The 20,592-nt window shown below is 43.3% G+C and overlaps 1 protein-coding gene across 1 annotated transcript; it reads right to left on the bottom strand.

The window, feature by feature from the left end:
* Positions 1–2,919: 2,919 nt before the first annotated feature.
* LOC145438960 (huntingtin-like) lies at positions 2,920–12,514 on the bottom strand. Its single transcript, XM_080316363.1, has one exon. The coding sequence runs from the start codon at positions 12,176–12,178 to the stop codon at positions 3,629–3,631; it is 8,550 nt and encodes a 2,849-aa protein (XP_080172489.1). The 5' UTR covers positions 12,179–12,514; the 3' UTR covers positions 2,920–3,628.
* Positions 12,515–20,592: the final 8,078 nt, after the last annotated feature.

The following is a 20,592-nucleotide window of genomic DNA, read 5'->3' as shown; positions in this document are numbered from 1 at the left end:
CATTTCAGCTGACTAGGCTGAATGCAGGCTGCAGAGCCGTATGTATCACTTCAGGACATTATCCTCCGCTGTCAACTGAGACTAGTCATAACGGCCCGGGAACAGGCTATATTTTACCGATCGAAGAGGAATGCTCAGCAGCGCCTGTACGCGGCTTCATTCGATCTAAGGCGGCAGCGTTTCTCAAACTTTTATTTTTCGATGACGTACCACTATAATTCTTTTTACTGCACTTCATGCCACCTTTTTGGCCGTGAATAACTTTACTCGAATCCACCGATATTTATTATCCATCGGCGTTATGACTATATCATAGCACCAATGAATATAGCAGAAAACACTATTTAATGTGGTAGATACAACTGTTTCTTATGCACAAGCTTGCATTTTGGTCAAGGTCGAAGTAGAAAGATCTTCCATGCAAACTATGGAAAACGTTCTCCTCCGTATTCGATGGATCCATACTTCATATATTCTGGGCTATATACTTATCATACTGATGAATTATTCTGTCGAACCTCGCTAGCCAATCTCACCGGTGGCTTTGATGTCCTTATTGGTGCGAATTTTCTGGTTCTCACATTGTGCATTTACAGTGGCTTATGTACTGCAAGGGTTAGCAAACTGTAGAGTGTAGTCTAAATGCTATTAAAATCCACCGCACATAGCATGCCACCAGGGATATCTAGTTTCTAGATATCCCTGCATGCCACTCACAGAGCTTCGCGAACCCCACAGTTTGAGTACCACTGATAGGCAGAGCTGGTCAACTAGAAAGATTTCAGATTTCCCAAATAAGATTAGAATTACTGAATCCGGCAAAAGCTTGGAGAAATAATTACAACAAAATCAGTTTCAGTTCATATCCAATCAAGGTTCTTTCTCGTGGGCATGAGAATAACAAATGTTTCACACAAAGTTAAACTCGTTCCCCACTATATACAGTTTTACTGTAGGATCTTCAGTTCACGAAAACCATAAATTATATTAAAATTTGAATTAAAGCATATAAGAACATTTCACAAATTAAACGAGAATTAGAATACCGGCATTTCGCTCTAATTATCTAGTTGTCCAAGTCTGATCTTAAGGCGAAAAACCGACAGGTGATGACGGTACCGCCATAAGTGGTCAAAGTATAGGCCTAGTCGAGAAAGCTACTCAAGTAGAAGTAGCGAAGCTAAAATCTATTCAAGTACGAATAGAAGTAGTCCTTTTAAAATCACCCTAAACTGCTTCAAGTAGAAGTAACGAAGCTAAAATCTGCTCAAGTACGCAAGTAGGTTGTGAGAAGCAGTCGTAAAAACGCTCTCATGGGCAGTCAAAAGCCCGAAACTTAGCCCTTCGAACGGTTCTGAGAGCTGGATTCGTGCTGCCCAGTAAGTTTCCACACATAAAAATTAGACCGCATCGTGGGATGCAAATGATAGTTTTGCTTTGGAGAAGCCCCCAGACAGCTCCATTTCATATAATGTCATGGAATTGTATCCCCCTCCACCGTATTATAAGTTCCGTATTTGAGGCGAAAAGCAAGACGGAGTTGTATCAGAAACGGCATTGCCAATTTGCGCGATGATTGCCATTTACATTTAATTTTACAGCACTTCGTAATTTCATACTTCTTCGTGCATGTGCTCCGGACGAAAGAACTCAGATTAATTAGTAAGACCTCTCTGAAGAGCTTCTTGGAGGTACAGAACTTCAATATACAATTGAATAGTATATTCATATTGAAATGAACCCGAATATTTTCGGCTGACACTCGTCAGGGGTAATCGTCAGCAACTAGTAGAGAGACCTCTCTGTAACGATACCGTGCACAAAGAGCAATACAACTACTATAATTAAAAAGCAGGAATATATTTCATGTATTTTGTCCTTATACGTAGGCCTATACATAGGGTTGCATTTAAAACAAAAATAAATTTAAAACAAACATGTTTGAAACAAGGCCCTAATTTAAAACATGTTTTTTATTGTTTTTTTTAAGCCATGACGTCACGAATATTCCATAGTGGATTGACATTGACAATATAGGGTAAAAATAGATCCTTTGACGAAATATATGTACTATTGCTGTTGAACCGACTATTTTGAGGGTTCCACCCATCCCATTTCGATATACGTCGGCTATAGATCGAGTGGTAATTGTCCGTAGGCTCATAAAACATGTTTTTTGCAAAGCGTTGACACAATTATGGCATAATTTTACTGCTTAAAAAACGCAAAGTTTTCTTTAAAAGGGCCTTTTTTAAAACACTGTTTAAAACATATTTTAAACAAAGTGTTTTGAAACGCCGTTTGTTTTAAATGCAACCCTATGTATAGAGTTTCAACGTTGGTTGACGGTCAACGATATAACGCTAAAACGTCAAGTACCACTTTTTCCCTATTCGAACATTCGCTGTGCGGCTAGAATGCTAGATTACGACTAGATACTAGATAGTTCCGAAGATTTTTCCGAGCCGCATTGACTGTGACGAAACATGTCATACCGGCTACCTAAATGATACGGACTTTCGCAAAAACATTCTTGTCACTCAATATCTATTTCGCGCGAAGCACAACGAAAATTTCGAACTTCCCTCAACTTTTGTGATAGCTAAATTATTGCCGGTACTCTGCGAAAAAGTCCCTAGATTTCTCCGTACCATTCTCTCATTGAAAGAATACAATACTTCTACTTCACAAACTGTAAATACCGAAAAGTATACGCAATTCAAAAATTATAATGAAGTAGAGTTAGCAAGAAATTGGTTCTACTCGAGTGAGTACTAGAGGAAAACTACTTAGTACTTCAAAAAAGTTACTGAGCACCTCTCGGTACCGCTTCAAGTCTCAATGTAAAATTCCGTTAACCATAATACCTCGTTCACTCCTGCGACTCTTAATCCATGAGATTTCGAACCATCTTACATCGGGTTGTGAAACGTTTAATTCCAACTACGGTAGCGTCAACAACACAAGACCGGCTGCATCACACCATAACATCTAGAAAAACGCTATACTACTAGAAAGAAGAAATTGCACAATGTCCAAAGAACATAATCGTAGAGCAGATGGAGCCGACTACAAGATATGAATTATATTAGTTGATTGATGTTAGAAATAGCAAAAACAGGTGCAGCACTCCCCGAACAATCCCCCCAAGACATAACAGCAGCGAAAAACCAACTGTGCTTAATGATCTACTCATACATGACAAGTGACTGACTATCAAACATACACCAGAGCATGACATATTACTTGATACATATTGCGCACAAGTAGCTCTAACCGCAGCTACCTTCAAACCATTAGTAAGTCGTCATAAGGTAACCGCGATAGGCCATTGACATAACCAAAAGTACTAAGGAGATCGGGCTAGCCCTACCAGGAACAGAAATATTATTTGGAACTAGTTTCCTTGGCAGCAAGTTAACAGATGCACAAAGCATCACAAGTCGACATTATTCATTGTAAATGAAGCTTCATAAATAAATTCTCGAAATTTGCGCCAGTGTCACAAGTTTAATTCGTTCAAAAAAATACTAAACAGTATCACGCAGATAGCAGCTAGCTAGCTACTCGAATGAGACGAAATATCATCTCGTAACCGACTGGATTCTCAGTACGTAACAGCATTTTATTACGTGATCAAGTCCAACATGTTCTGATAGAAGTTACCGGGTTCCGCGACGGATTGGAATGTCGACACGAAGGACCGCTTGTCCAGCTCCGTTATGAGTTGGTTCGAATAGAAATCTTTCGCGGACACATAGAAAAAGTCAAAATTCCTGTCTTCCGGCGCCATGTTCGCTTCCTTCAACACCATCGGCATGGCGGAGTTGATCCAGTGGTTGGTCGACGCGCTTACGAATATACAAGAAAGCCTCCATATCGCGGACCAGATTGGCGTTCTCTGAGTGAAGTTACGCAGTGTCAGCATCACCCATTCCGACACGACCATGCTTTCCCCTCTCGCGTGCAAAATTTGAAAGATATTATACAGCACATGCGCTAGCAGTTCCGGTTGCGGATGCGTGCCAGACGCGAATTCCCCGATGATTTTATTCATCATGTCTTGCGTCGAGAAGAAGTTATCCATGAGAGTAGGGAGAATCCTCACCAGCAGGCGCGATTTGTAAGGAAACCCGGTCTTCAACTTGTCGAATATCAGGCTTATCCTTTCCATCGAGAGCAACCTAAACTCCAACGCGCTTTCTTCTCCATCACCACTATCCGGCAAGCGTAACATGTGAAAATACAAACACGTTACCATTAGATTTAATGAACTCAGCAGCGTGACAGGGGCGGAGTGAGCCGCAAATTGTTCGCTCGCAAATTTCGCAATAGCCTCGCATTCCGCAGCGGACACGCTGCAGCTTGTTATCAGTGATTCCAGCGTCTTCAGCATCATCGCGTACACATCGTTGGATACTAATTTCGCACGCGGGGAAGATAAGATATCGATAATCGCACGTACAATCTCGTTAACGTGTGCCGATGGAATGAAAGCCCGCGCCTTTTCGACGAGGTATGATCCAACGGAGATAATATTCCGCAAAAATTGGTGCGAAGCGAAAATTGCTTCCGAACCTACGCTGCGTAACTTGTCGTAAACAAATTTCGATATCAGACCGATGATAGGCTTCATAAAATCTTTGATTTCCGACTCCAGAACGTACAGAGCCCCGTGCAAAGCGAAAGTTTGCGACGATATCACAGTCGACGAGAATGCGGCGTCCAACATTCCGTGTAATACGTCACAGCTTTTTCTGTTGAGTCCCAAAATCGCGGCCGACTTGCACATCCCCAAAACGAGATACTGCAGCATGACGTCGTCTTCCGAAGGCTGTACCGACTGTAGCGAATTCAGAGAGGCAAACATCCACTCGAGCTGCTGACGGTCCACAAAGAAATCCGACACAAGGATCAGCGAACGGAGACACTCGTTGAGAAACTGCCGCGGGAGCCGAAACGAAACTGGGGTGCCAGACTGTTGGTTCGACACCGGGGTCGTGCTGGCGGAACGAAACCATTCCGAGTACAAATCGATTAGAAATTGTATACATGAGTGCACATCAACAGATTCGTGATACGGATCGCCACCAGTTGGAGTCACACGCGGCACAACAGTCAGCTCTTGAGAGGCATCGGCTGTGTTTTCGTCATTCATCTTTGTACTGGACGCATCGCTTTCATCATCACTAGAATCCTGGATCGAATCTTCCTCGGCATGGGAAATGCCTTGAATCGCCCAAAACGAATTCACCGATTTTTGTCCGATACCGTAATGCAAAGGCGATCGGTCCGCCCTCTCAAGATTCAACTCTAACCTTGATTGCAAGAAATCTTGCGCGACGAGATCTAGGTTTTGCACAATCATACAGTGGGACGATACTCTGTACCTTTCAAACTGCTGCCCCAACGAATCAGCTAGCAGTATTTCATCTAGTTCCTTATCGACGACGCATTGTATCGAATTGAGTTCGTGCCCGATCTTACTATCTGGGGCTGGTCTCATATTCCGTCTCGGAACATTCGGATACGCGCCTAACCACGGTTGACCGCCACAAGGCTTCATCGACGCCATCACCACCAAAGCCGTTAAAGATGATATTGTCAAGCAGCTGACTTGTATTGCAGTTTCATCGACAGGCGCCGCGTTTTGGCTCATGTCCCCGATAGGCTGCGATACCAGCACTCCTAAAAGGGTCGTCCACGTTTCCTCGAATTGCATTCGGCTGGTCCACCCGATCGCGTTGATACGCGACACGAATCCTTGCAACAAGTCCTTCTCCGATAAATAACTGGCCGGAGGTTCGTCCGCGATAGCTTTGATTTCTTCGACAGTCACATCACTTTTGATAAGAAGAGGCGGCACGCGGGCTAATTGGTTAAAAAGCGGGTGGCACAAGACCAATTTCATTGACTTCTCTAAAGATTTTCGAAGCACGGCCGGTACGAGAGAGTTGGCGTTTACATCATCTAACAGCTGACACGCTTTCAAAACAGTAAACAAGGGCGAAACTTTGTTTTTCGAAAACACGGCGTCGAAAACGACGGAACTTTGGCTGTTCGAGAGTCCCAGGTTCTCGGTGAAATGCCTGTAAAGGGCGTACAATGAATTGGTGATGACAGTGGGGTGAAAGACGTTGGCAGCATCGAAAAACATTCTTCGAATCTTCACAACGGACACAGCTTGATGTAGAAAATCACAACAAGTCGTTATAACGTATGTGTCGATAGTCTTCGAATGTAACACGCACCAGATTAGATACTGATGAAAGGAAACAACCAGTTTCAGCAGATCTGCGTCAGATTCGGCGAGACCGGGAAACTGATAACTGATCGCTTTCTGCCACATCAAACATCGCGTAAAAGATTTTGCCAACACGGAGACAAGAGTTTGATTTTGCACAACGTCAAAAACGGCCAACGATGACCTCCAATATTGTGACATCGAAGTGTCGCCTTCAACACTAATGGTCGGAGCGTCTGTATTTTCACACAATGTCGCGTCCATTTCAGGAAGTTGATCCACGAAAGATTTGAGATGCGCGACCAAAGCAGTGACGGTTGCACTCAAAAGAGAACTGCTAGAAACGTCTCTCGCTATTCCATCATTGGGTTGGGCGATATCCCGAAAAGCAAAACGTAAGCACTCGTCCAACTTCTCAACATCAAACGCGTCCCTCTGAAAAACCTCCATGATATCTTCGTAATCCAACACGTTCAACAGAACTGCCAAATCGCGGCCGTGATAATTTCTGATAATCGAGTCGTCTACATGACTTTTAAACCACGTTTGGTCGGGCTCGCTCACAAAACCAGGGCTCGTATTAACATTGGGACGGCGGGCCGATTTTGGGTCATCCTCCCCGGTTTCTAGCAGATGCTTCAGTCTGTTTGATAAGCCAACAAGCCTGCCGAGTCTTGGGATTGATTCACATCTGCCCAAGTCCCGTTGAAGTTCAGTTACTCTCGCCAGTAAAGCTTCGTTCTCTGCAGAGCCTTGTTTTTCAGAGGCCCGCACCATTATCATTTCGAACCGTTCGCAAGCCAAACGCTCGGCGGAACAGGAAATCGCGATAACAGGTGAAAACACGAACCAGTCTTCCGACAGCAGCAAAGCCACGATTAAATCTGACTGATTCAAATGCAGTCCCGACATGCAACCCAACAGTCGCTGTTTCAACGACGTCTTAATCTTGTCACCGCGCGCAAACAAAGTCATGATCGACTCCACAAATAACCGACTGGCCGCGGAATTCCTGTGTATCACGCTGATAAAGTCCTGGATAGGCGGTTCTCCGTGCAAAGTCAAAACCTCCTTGACGTGATTCACGATAAGCCACGACATCGCTTCCACCTCTGATTGATTTTGGCAGACGTAATCGGCTAACATAATCACGGCGCCGCGATGCACCATGCCCACATTCAAAACCGGCATGCTGGCGCTGGACTGAGAATTTTTCCCCGTCAATTTACCCCACTGCGCGAGGTCCATGAAACCGACGCAAGCCAGAAATTGTGACCAAAACAGCGACACGATCGGGTACTTGGAGGCAGCTTCTTGAAAAAAGGAACACAACGCAACAGACGAATAAAACTTCCCGTCTTGCTCTTGCTCGCTCAGCAAATTACGCATCGCTCCCGATACTTTTTTGAAATTACCACACCTGCCGATGTACGTGAGCGACAGTATGAACTCGCTCAACAAATCCGCGAGCAATTCCACATCATTTTCCTTGCTGTCGATTTTCACCGGGTCAAAAGTCTCAGAGACTACACGTTCAATCGTGAAACCGACTATTTGCAGACATACTTTGGCGAAAACTTCTTCCGCAGGCGGCGAGGCTTCCGCACCGCGCATCTGATCGACTGCGTCAACGCTTTCTTCACACCCTGATTTCATTACCGCCAAAATACCGCTAGCGAAAGCATCGGGGTCGACACACATCTCCTGTATCCTCTGGAGTAGAAAATCCTCGTTCAACTGACAAAGCAATACGCGAGAGAGCGCGTTAGTCTTCACTATCCACCGCTGGTGATCTGTCAACGACGCTAAATCCGTAGGCAGCATGAAGAAGATATTAAGGACAAGATCGATTGGGCGCAACGCGGCCGGAGACAAAGCCTCTAGCAGACTGTGCAAAACTATCGTGTCGGAGCGCGACCCCACTCGCACTTTCGAGTGCGACATCATCGGCAGCAGAACGTCTGTAACCTGCCTCGAGTATTTCTTCCACTGCTCCGGACTTTCCTTCCTGTAATACTGCAACACGGTGGTGACCATCCTCAATGCCTCGGGATGCACCACGATCCTGAACAGCATGCTCTGCGTTACCTCACGCTGCGTGTCTAAATCGGACGCGGCTTCCTGCCGCAGCCCGGCACGCAGCACGAACAAATCGTGGACTATAGGACGCAGTGCCGGTATCACGTGTGTTGCAGCGTCGCAGCCTCCCGCCATCACTCCGTCGCATAGCTGGATTATTTTTGGCATTGCGATTACGCTTTTCGAATGGTGCTTTTCGTACGAGAGCAGCACAAGAAAGAAAAACACATGCGGTATCAACACAGTCGAATTCCGAACTAGCCCGCTCTCGATAGACTCAAACTGCCGCACGATAAACCCAATAAAAATCATGTCCGAATCCAGTAGGCAGTAGTTAACCCTAAGCTGCACAAGCTGCGCTAAAAGGTTTAACACGTGCTTTTGAAACTCTGCTGAACTAGTCATCGTGTAATTTTTCAGCGACTTGATCACGATCGATTCGAATAGTCTGATGTAACTCTGTATCGACGCCTTGTCTCCTTTCGATCGTTTCGCCGTCATATTCAACTTCTGTTCCACTTTCTTCTTAATCGAACCAAACCAACCCGAGCTGGCCTTGGGTGCGTTCTCCTGTTGTAGGTAATGGTGAAAGGACGAATTGGCAATGGCCATGGTGAAATCGTTCAGCGGCCGGTGGAAAGCTTGATGGTAAAAGGTGGCTTTGTGGCGTTGCAAGTCGCGGCCGGCGGCAGTATTGATTTTAACAGCTGTTTGGTCGTCGAGGTCTAGTTGGTTGACGAGATTAGTACCGAATATGCCTTTCAAGAGCTGCTGCACCGTCTGCACTGTCATTGTTGGCGCGACAGTGAACACGGTCTTCAAGTACGTCAAGATATCTTCGGCGTATTTTTCGATATCATCGAATGTGATAATTTCCAAGAGTTGACTGAAAGCGTCCAGCACCGTGCCGAGAAACAGCGAGAATTTGTCGACTTCGTCGATGTCGAGCGTGGTCTTGTAGGTTTCGTACGCGCCTAACAGCGTATCGTACAGTCTCATGTGTACTCTGGAGTGCGCGAAGCTGAAAATGAGAGCGTGCGCGTTTTTAGCTGGTTTTTCATTGTCATCCTGAGTTGCTTTCCCGGTCGAAGAAGTTTTCTTGTGCGTCTTAGAAACCCCGGCTATCTCTTTGGTGTCGCCTTTATCCTTCTTCTTCAAATTACCGGGTAGAGTTCCGGACTGTAGGGTTTGCAACACGCTTTTATTGGGTAAAGAAGGTGCCGAGTTTGAGATGACGTGATGGAGCATCGACAAAAGTTTCGCGATATGCGTGAAAAAACGTAACGCGAGCGCTCCGATTTTCTGATCTTTGAACGCCGACAGAGACGTTGCGATTTCCGGATTCGCACCTTTGGCAGCGAGAAGACTATCGGACCCTGTCAATTTCGGGTTAGCGCCTACTATTTGAAACCCGTGACAAGCGATTCCTGCTATATAATTCCCAGCTAGCGTTACGGCATTGGCGTAGGCCCCTATATCCAATGGCGGCCAGTGAGAATCTATCAAAGACAACAGTGTCGTTAACAAGCCGGTTTGTTGCCGTTCTTCGTGCAATTTTGGATCGGTGCAAAAGTGACAGTCGTAGGACGCGGGATGTTTTGATATGGCGTACTCCGTGGACAGAGTCAGAAGAACTTGAATGCAGCCTTGTACCAGATGCTTGGAAGTTGAGAACGACAATAATTCCGAAACCTTACCGACCAAAGACGATAGATTGTGAGCGACGTAAGACACCTCGTTCGAAACCTCAAATCCTCTGTAAGTTTTCAACAGACTTTTCGCAGAAGCCTTCGGAGATTGGTCGTCGGAAGACCCTTCCGTTATTAGAAATTTACCGCAAACTTCCGCGATTTGCGAAGTGGCCATGTCACATTTTACCGCGCTGATAACAAAACCTTTCTGCCCCACACTCTTCACCAGCATTGTCGAGGCGGATTTCCTGACTCGACTGTCCTTATCTCCGAGCGCATTGAATCCGGCCTGCGTTATTTCGTCACAAAGAGTAGACAGCAAATCGTAATTATTTGACGCTTTCATATCGTGTGAAGTCTCACGCGGAAAGAGTATCTCCCGGATGTTGACATCGCTTAACGCATCCAGTACGTCCACTTTAACAAGCCAATAAGATGAATTGGTCAAAATAAGCAGCTGCTCCATTAACTTCACACCAAGATGGGCAAAGTCAGTCCACCGGAGTGACTGCAGGCATGTAGATGCGGCCTGAATCGCGGCCCGTACGCAAACCGTAGATTCGTCCATCATACCGATACGGATGTCATCAACAAGTCCATCGATAGAAATAGTACTATCTCCGCTATCAACCCAGCTCATGTAGTCACCTTTCGAAGTTGTGAGGGCGGAATCAAGGTATTGGCTGATCAACAACAAGACGCACCCGCGAATTTGCGGATCGTAAAAATTACCAAAGGTCATAACCTCTTGAACCTTCAACTCGCTTTTACTGTTGACCTTAACGAACATCATTTCCGGTCGAATTTTTAGGATGGTGCCGACGCAGGAAAGAGCTAAGCTTTTCGCACTGACTCTCACATGTTTATTAGTTTCCACGCCGATTTGCAGAACTTTTTCACAAAGGAGTCGTGTCAGATCATTCAAAGGACAAAGCGCCATCTCAGTGTCATCGGGTCCTGGTAAATTCGAGCCAGACAGATTTTCTGGAATTTCAATGTCTTCCTCACTCCGATCAACAGATTCCAGGGTCTGCTCAGAGATTTGTACGGATGAAATCACTTTGTTTTGTTGGTCTTGTGAATTTTTCATTTCTGACGGTGAAATTGCCATCTCGGGTAGAATATGCCGTGCTACATCTTTGGAAAATTGAGTCTCCGGTAACGCCTCGTGCACTAGCAATTTCCTCAGCAGATCACAAGGGAGCCTGAGCAGAGCCTGCATAGTCTCCAACGATGCAGTAATGATATTTTGATCTTCCGAATGCAAAAGACGCAAACACAGTTCATATATATTGACAACCAGCGACTCAAATGATACATTGAAACTGGCGTTGGTTTCTGACCCAAAACTCCCGGTACGTCGGATATCGCTTGTATCTTGTGTCGCGATAATTGGGACAAGGTGTCGAAGTGTCGTAATTACACCCAGCGCGTGGTTAGTTTCTTTGACTGTATCACAGAAAAGACTCAACAAATCGGACAGAGTGCTTGACAAGATCTCATTTCTTTTATTGCAGTTATTCACCACCTCAAAAATGCAAGAGGCTGCGTTTCTCCTTATCGCCGCTGAATTGTGAGATAGATTCTTCTTGGAAGCGTTGATTAAATCTTTCACTTCGGTTTCAGACGCAAACGATCCGATAAGAGAGAAAATTTTCGCAATTGAAATTGATAAGCATTCCTGGATACCTTCGTCTTCACGGGAACAAATTTGAATAAACACCGGAATCAACCCCATGATATACGGACGACATTTGCTTGGCCGTATGCGGTGAGCTAGGTTGGAGAAGCGTGACAAGGCTGCTCGTAAGCTTCTGCTGGATCCATTCCGTTTGATTTCTTTATAAAACTCAATGAGTACCTTGCTGAAATGGGATTCCTCCGTGCCATTGATGATGCGATTGATTGACTCTTCAGCGGCGATGCGAACGTCTGCCTCGGCATCTTTGCAGCACAGAAGCAGCGTCTCTAGCGTTATCCCTAAATATGTGGGATAGTCGGAATTCGTCTTGATGGCATTCGACAGAACTGTTTCTGTCATCGTTTTGCAGCATTCCTGCCTTTCGTTTTTAGTTGAAACTGGCAGTGTTTCTTTATCTGGATCATCCTCTTCGCTGGCGTAATACAGCTTGATGTTGTTGACGGACTTGATCAGTTTTTCCATGATTCAGTTTCAATATGAACACTAGCCGATGCTCAATTCAATGAACTGAACGCATTGTAGAGTTATCTTTAGTTGATGATCAAGTCAACTTCAGCTGATATAACTTATGCACATGTACACTAGCCTATAGTACTTGACTACTTTCATCAATAAACACTGAAATACAACAAACAAAACGGATGGAACTCCATTCAATTGCAAATTTAATTGCAAATCGATGACATCCTGTTTGCTGCATGCTCTATACCTCACAGTTTTTATACAATAATATTGTGATACATAAAATGTGGTATGCTACACCTACACCTACAACTATACATAGCTGAAGAACTTGCACTTTCAATTCAATCACAGTCTAAGCACGTTTAAATCGCCATAGAAATAAAGCGTAACTGAAGTTTTCAAAATTTCTAAAAAATCTTAACCAGCAATGATGGGTGAAGTTATATATTTATCAACTTCATAAAGTATTAATATTCATTACAGACCTGTTAAAATCGAAATCAATGTATCCTGAAATAGCTGTAATCCCATATGGCTCTCTGGTCAGGGTCACAATCAATGTTCCCTCTAAGCTGCGCACGTGCGCAAATGCGCAGTGCTGAAACGGTCTCTGCGCACAGAAAATCTAAGCTGCGCACAAAAAATCCGAAGTGATGTTTTTTTTTAGTCGTTGCGCACTGTTGTCCAATGGACCACGCAGGCGCTCAGACTCGTGAAAAAATTAGAGGAAACATTGCCAGGGGCAAATAGTGTTATCACTGAAGTCTCAAACCGAGGTACAAGTGCGACCCGCAAAGGTAAATACTGCGCTCCATGAAGAAATGAGAATTTGCGATCACGTGCGCCCCACGAAAGAGATTTTTCTTTTAGTATGGTCTCGTACGCGTGAGTGATACCGATATCATTTCAATAGCGCATTATTTTTTGGGAATGGCGAAATAACATGGTTTAACAAAGTTATAAATAACAATGGGCTAGCTCGAAGTTAATCTGCGAGAAACTAACAAATATTATTCTCCGCGTGGCTTGAACATTGCGTAAGATATACTCAGGACCGTAACTGCAGCACCCCAAACCCCCGATTGGAGGGCCGAGCTCGAAGGGGGCCCAAAATTATTTTGTAAATTAACATAAATCAAGATGTATTTTTTTAAACTTTTTAAAAAAAATTCGCGCTGTGCGCGATTTAATGTTGTTGAATATTTTATTATTGGGTACCCTTTCCTCAACAAAAAATACACGTGATTTATAGAAATGGGCACTTGGGCGTCGGCTATTACCGCGCCACGACGCACCAAGACATATGAAGTTTAGGCTATGTAACATGCGATTCCGAGAAGTGCGCCAGAACGATCAGCAGTGAGAAAACCTTGGCCTAAAAGGATTGCCCTTGTGCTGACCGACAACTTCGATGTACTTCGATATATATACATACTTTTAATTGTTCATATGCGCCTAAATAGCTGGCGCCAAATGTTTCTGACCTGGCAATCCGAGTCCCACAACAAGAGAAATGCCATATCGAAGGAACATTATTTGCTAATAAAGAAATATCAATTTGAAATCGTGTGCGTCTTCTAGTTTAGTACGTTTGGCCTATTCCAATATCTTTTGATAAAGTAGATAGAAGGTCACGAAATGGCATCATGTAATGAAGTCAATATACCAACTAGTACGCCCGAAGAAGTTATATTATTATTTAGAGGGCCTACCTTTTCCAACACACCTCACTTGATCAACTCTACCAGTAAACCTGATTATGTGAGCAGAAAGAGGATAAAAATTGATAGCAATATATATATGCAATTCCCGATCATATTGACCGATTCAGTCATGAATCATATAAATCTTTCGCGCTTCGCGCTTTTAGGCGACGCAACCACAATGCAGATGATAAGTACCGGCAGAAATCGTACAGCCCGAAGGGGGGTCTGGGGGGCGAAGCCCCCCAGAAGTTCAGTATATCACTCCATGGGGGGCCTGGTTGCGCACTGTGGTCCACGAGCCTGCGCAGTGAGTTGGCGTGTTTGCGCAGACTCGTGAAAAATTAGAGGGAACATTGGTCACAATTATATAACTGAAATTGCAGTGAGTAAATCGCTCACACTTGAAAACTAGAATACATACCGTACCGATAATTCATTTGTATTATACCTCAAATTCAAAGTCAAATTAGTTGATACAAGTTATAGAGCTTACCACTACCATTAACACACAGCAATTTATTGACATATGAATAATTTATTGATTCTTCGTTGACAGCGTTGTTGACTAGGACTCTAATAAGAGTAGGCTAGTGAATTGTAAATCGTACTTGTAGTTAGTTGACTAGTTGTAATATGGGTTTTCTCGTTTTCAACTATTTACCAGTACAAATCTGGCTATATTGATGATCGTTTGTTGTCACGAGTCACACGATAAGATAAGGAGCAGCTTATAGTATTCTCAAACTTATATTGATAGCCCTACCAGTCACTATCAAACCATTTCTGTTACTGTTAGGCTGGTGACCTGATTCTGACTCAACGATATTCATCCCAGTCCTTATTACGGTTTATGGCACGATCTGCATTGTGTATTTCTATAATCCACATCTTGCTTGTCTTGTGAAAGTATCCGGTACAGCCTGTACCGTACAGGAACCGCCGGCCGTCACTAACTATACCCATGACAAACATCGTACGTAACCAATGACCTATGAATGAATTCACAATCTCCCACCCGAAAAACTCATATAGCTTCTCCACAGCCAACATTCCACCAACACCCGTCGGCATTTCATATTGCCGTTCAATGGCTTTGGCTTTGGCAACCTGCAACAGGAGTCAGCATCATATACCGGATGTCCGGATTACCGGTAAGCGCCGTAACAGTGGCGTCAATGCATGAATGATTAGATAGCGAAAAACCATTGAGGCATGGCAATTAGAAAGGAAGTGTCATAAACATATAATATATATCCGAGTGCTGAGATATAATAGTGAATTAAAACTACAGAATACTGGCTGGCAGTGCAGGACACCATACGTTTTGCACACGAACAATATTTTGCACCAGTTAATATCGCCTCCGGCGAGTTCAGAAATCCCTGCTTAGTGCTTAGGGGCTGTTTTGTTATCATAATAGATAACTAACCTGAGGGTTACCATATTTTCGAATCGGGAAAAAATGACACTTTTTCAAAATCTTCAAACTTAGAATGCCTGAAAAAAATCGTGAAAAATGGTAAATTTTTTTCCCACTTCGTGGTCGGCTGCTTAAAAAAAGTTGTCACTTTCGTTCAATGATATATATATATATATCATTGCTTTCGTTCGAACCACGAATTTCCTATTCAGCGTCATTTATGCCTGTATTCACTCGAATATATCCACTATCTTAGCTCTAAAAGCTGTAAAGGAGGGCGAATTGCTAAAAAGGAGGACATTAGGCGTCCTTGGAGGACATTTTCAAAAACCTGAAAAAGGAGGACAGATCCTCCTAAAGGTGGACGTATGGTAACCCTAACTAACTTAGATAACTATAACCTCCGTAGGTTAGTTATGTATAGTTTTTCAGTGTTGGGATCAAGTCACTACCTTCGAGTCACGAGTCATTTCGAGTCATTGCACATTTTGACTCGAGTCAAGTCAAGTCAATCGATTTTCGAAGGTGACTCGAGTCAAGTCAAGTCAGTCGATTTTTGGAGGTGACTCGAGTCAAGTCGAGTCAAGTCAAGTCAAGTCACGAGTCAAGTCACAATTCAAGTCAAATTGTCTTTTCGAGGTATGAGGCGTGATTACGTCATTGTACTTTGCTAGCAGTCTGAAATACAGATTGAGTGGTCTTTGAATTTGAGCCAATGAAGGGATATAGAGTTAAATATACACGCGATTAAAGCGATGTATCGTTCACATAGAAGTAGAAGTGTAGAACTAATAAACTACGTATAAGTAATGCACAGCCTCAGTTTATAGTTACCAGCCAAAATAGAGAATATAGAGAAACGAATTGACAAGATGCTATGCATTACCCTTTTGCAAATTGATATGATACAATTCGAGCCTGCTCCAATGGCTGAGGACTATATAAACTATTTTCGAATTCAATTTCAATGAAACGAGTGGTTTGGTTAAGTTAAGAACACAACAAAAATAGACATTTTGCTAATAAATTACTTAACTATACTATAGTTTACGACAACGTAGGCTGTAAGCTTCGATAACTTCCTTTGCGATCAGTATATTTTAGAGAAAACAATGGAGACTCCGTACAACGCACGATCATTGAATGACTGGTCGCTCTCACGGGTCACACCAGCGTTGCGCGAACAATCCGAACATATGCAAGATACAGTGAATTTTATCGACAGCGATTACTTGATGACTTGAAATTGACTCGTGAATTTTGCTCCGAGTCACGAGTCAATCCACATTTCTGATACGCCGAGTCAAGTCAAGTCAAGTCATTTTAGCAAAGTGACTCGAGTCAAGTCAAGTCATACGAAAAAGTGACTCGAGTCTGACTCGAGTCAAGTCATGACTCGAGTCATCCCAACACTGAGTTTTATTACTCCAAAATGGTCAGATGAAAGCTGCACAGATAATTATGTAAATATGTAAATATAGGGTTACCATATTTTGTAATCGCGAAAGCGCAATTTCTACTAATACTAGCTGGCCTCCCTCAAGATTACCGGACCACGACCTGGCCTATACATCTCGCCTTCCGTGACGTGTGACTCCATTTTTGTCACTTATTGCTTTTCTCTAATATCTTCTTTTATTTTTCATTAAGTGTGCATGCCTCCTCGTCTTTACATCGTCACGGCCAATAGGTCGGTGTCTGATTTCAAAGACTATATACTCCAAGTCGTTTCGATTTCTTCCTTGTCATTTTATCGCAATTTTTGTGGCGTATTGAACTGATAAAAATTGCTAATAAACCAAATCCAGAGGACAGTTTTACCAAATCAAAAAAGGTAATAGATGGAAACTGAAAACAGCCGATTTTGCAATATTTACTGGAAATGTTTTTGAGTTGACTAAAAAATGCTCATCTTTGACCCACTCGAATGTCCATATTTCCGACTCGACTCCTGAAAGCCGTCTCCACGCATAAATCGGTAGAGTTTACCTTTTTTTCAGTCAATCTTGCCGTCGCAATCCTGATTCCACGGCTGTTATGGAATTTTTTAGTGGTCTCTTCACGATCGCCCGACTCTCAAAAAGCTATGAATGCTGAGGACGAATTGCGAAAAAGGAGGATATTTGACTGTCCTCGGAGGACATGGAGGATTTCTTGAAAAAGGAGGACAACGAGTAAAATCGCCGAAACAACCTGAATACGGCACAGCAGTCTCTGTATAGCAATAACAGGAACCATTTTCATGCGTCGCAGTGTTCACAAAGATGTAGTATATCGAATATTTTGCAAAATTGTATGTTTTCATCCGCGATTGACTGATAAAATTATGCGCCAATTCGTCCTAATTTCTAGTACATTCATCTCATTTTCTAAATATCTGCGTCTTATTTCAATTTGCCTGGAAGTTACGACACTGCTTGTAGGCTATACTTGAGTGCCTCCGGTGACTACTTCATAAATCCACCTCTGATCAATTTTAATTACGCCCGTCCTTGGGATATCCACGTGAACGTCACGTATTCCATGTTGGGGCTGTAACTTCCAGATTTCCATAAAAGTCAACACTGACTCCACCTATATAGCCAAAGATTCCTGTACGTTCTATGGGCATTAAGATACGCTACGTATCTTTACCACATCTGTATACCTCACGTACTAGATGTTGAATTATTCACCGGTATTTTCATACGTGGCTGAAGGTATATCTCTTTAATTCACACATACATCGACCCAGTGGCGGCTCGTGACAATATCGGGCGGTGGGGCAAGGGCTGCGAGCGACTTTTATCAACATGACGTCACAATGGCGTTTTCCAACGTTAAAAAGTAACTTTAATATGATGGTCACATGAATTTCCCGACAACAGTGATTTTAACGTAGGTGCCGCGAGAGGTTTGCCGGTGAGCCGTGACTTGAAGTGTGGTAACAAATGTTTTATTCGTTTTTTTTTAATCAAAGGATTATTTTACATAATGTACGTGAACTAAGAATCGTCCCTATGCCACGAATCAATTATCAGGTCATCCTTAGTAGCAGTGGCGGCTCGTCCTATAGGGCAACTGGGGCATTGCCCCACCTAAAATTCTGTTCAATAACAATTCTTCACCATTTATAGACGCACACCTATCTATATAAACCGAAATCACAGCGAAAATCGTATAGCCTACTTCTTGTCCTTTCGCTTGTAAATGCCCATATATAGCGAAGTCTCTGCGAAAATCGAATTCTCTTCTGTGTTTTCGCTTTGCGAATGCCTAGCCGGGGCTTGCCCCGGTAGCGCTCATAACAAGCTTTCACTGTCTATTCTCTCAAAGCCGCGCACAATAAAGAAACGGTGATTTACTCTCTCCTATTCATAAAATTACCGAGCAACCGGGGCACGATAGCTCTGTGCCCTTAAGGTGTGATGTAACAATCGTATCTATAGCTGAACTCTGTTACCGTCATATGCGTTTAGTCGACCTTTGTTGGTATAGGTCGATTTTAATGGGGTTTCACACCATGAAAACTCTTGAAACTTGTTCTGTCATGTCGTGATGGTGGTATTTAACACTTCCACAAGTTTCAGGGTTTCAACTTAAAGTTTAGGGTAATAATTCCGTTTCCGAAGTTGAGTGTGTGCTGATCCGTCATGTATCGCAAACAGATTTTACTCAAAAGCCGGTATTGGTATCCATTGGTTTTGACGATGTTCAATACCGAGATCGGTTATGACATTTAGTATCGAACGCTGTACCAAGTTTTAAGTTTGTCACTGAACTGTGTTAGTGGTAATTTGGCTTCGAGTGAGAGCTGACTAGTCATTTATCGCTAACAGATTATACGCAAAGCCGGTATTGGTCTCTATTGATTTTAACGATGCTCCTTACCTAGATTCGAGTGAGAGCTGACTAGTCATTTATCGCTAACAGATTATACGCAAAGCCGGTATTGGTCTCTATTGATTTTAACGATGCTCCTTACCTAGATCCGTCATAAGCTTTTGCACGGTATGTCTTGATTTTAGTATCGAACGCTGTGCCAAGTCTCAAGGTTGACACTCAATGATTAGGGCAGTAATTTCGTTATCAAGGTCGAGTGTGGTAAAGATGTGCTCCGATCTGACACTTTAGCCTACAACACATTGCGGATTTCACGCAAAAGCCGGTGTATCTGCGGTAACGTTAACAGAGATGATGATATCATTCTCAGTTTGCATTCAAATATTTACTTTGATATTATATTCTCCAATGTCAATTTCACCGTGAAATTGTGGCCTTCAAGCCATTTGCTTACAACCCCCTGTCAAGCGCGATAGTTATTTCGTTTTCGATGGCGGCTAACAGCTGATCACTTGATCAGCCTATTCCTCAGTAAATTTTACGCAAAATTCGGTGTTGGTCTGTTCGCATTAATTTTGACAGTGTACCATACCGAAAAGGGCCATGAGGCCACTTCTCGATAATGTCATGTAACAGTGTACCAAGTTTAAGGCTTTCATCCACGTATTTATTCGGTAATATATTTTCCAAAGGCGATTTCGCAGCAGACTTATAAGACAGTAATAAAAACGTATGTGTCGTGTTACAGTCTCCAGTTTCAAGGCCAAAATCTCGGTTGCCCGACATATGAGCAATTGAGCATGCGACACAATGGAAAACGACAGTTCAGCATGGTACACATAAGCATGCGTCACTTCAGCATGTGACTGTATAACCTAAAAACTTACCCTAACCCGAAACATAGCCTAACCTAACCTAAAGCCTAACCCTAACCCAACCTAAATCCAACCCTAACCTACCCCTAACCCGTAATTTAACCCACTTGCTCATGTGTCGCATGCCAAATTGTCGCATGCTGAAGTGTCGCATGCTGTAATGCCGCAAGCTCATATGTCCACGGACCAAAATCTCTTATGCTGTACCGACTACCGACTACCGAGACCAAATTTCCGAGGCTACTATTCTTAGTTCTTTAGAATGATGTTTTGGATTCAATAGGACAGGCCCAATCTATAAGATAACAATTGCGTATCTGTCCGAATTCGTTGACCTTTCCAATTAGGCTTACGCTATCTCTCGAGTTATAGTCATTTCCATTTCTGCAGATAATTAGTCAGGTCTAATGCGAACATGAACCGTGTTGAATCTTTGTTCCGTACGCCGTTTACGCAGTTACCACACTTCAAGTCACAGCTCACCAGCAGACCTCTCGTGGCACATACGTTAAAATCACTGTTGCCGGGAAATTCATGTTACCGTACCATCATTAAGTTACTTGTTTACGTTGGAAAACGCCATTGTGA

The sequence above is a fragment of the Botryllus schlosseri genome, chromosome 5 (genome assembly GCF_051294905.1).
Source record: "Botryllus schlosseri isolate E-star chromosome 5, Bs_hap1, whole genome shotgun sequence".
Lineage (NCBI taxonomy): Eukaryota > Metazoa > Chordata > Ascidiacea > Stolidobranchia > Styelidae > Botryllus > Botryllus schlosseri.
Note: the sequence above shows the minus strand (reverse complement) of the source record. Positions and strands in the feature narration are given on the sequence as shown.

Coding starts and splice junctions, on each gene's coding strand:
- LOC145438960 (XM_080316363.1), bottom strand. CDS start 12,178: ATGGAAAAACTGATCAAGTCCGTCAACAACATCAAGCTGTATTACGCC.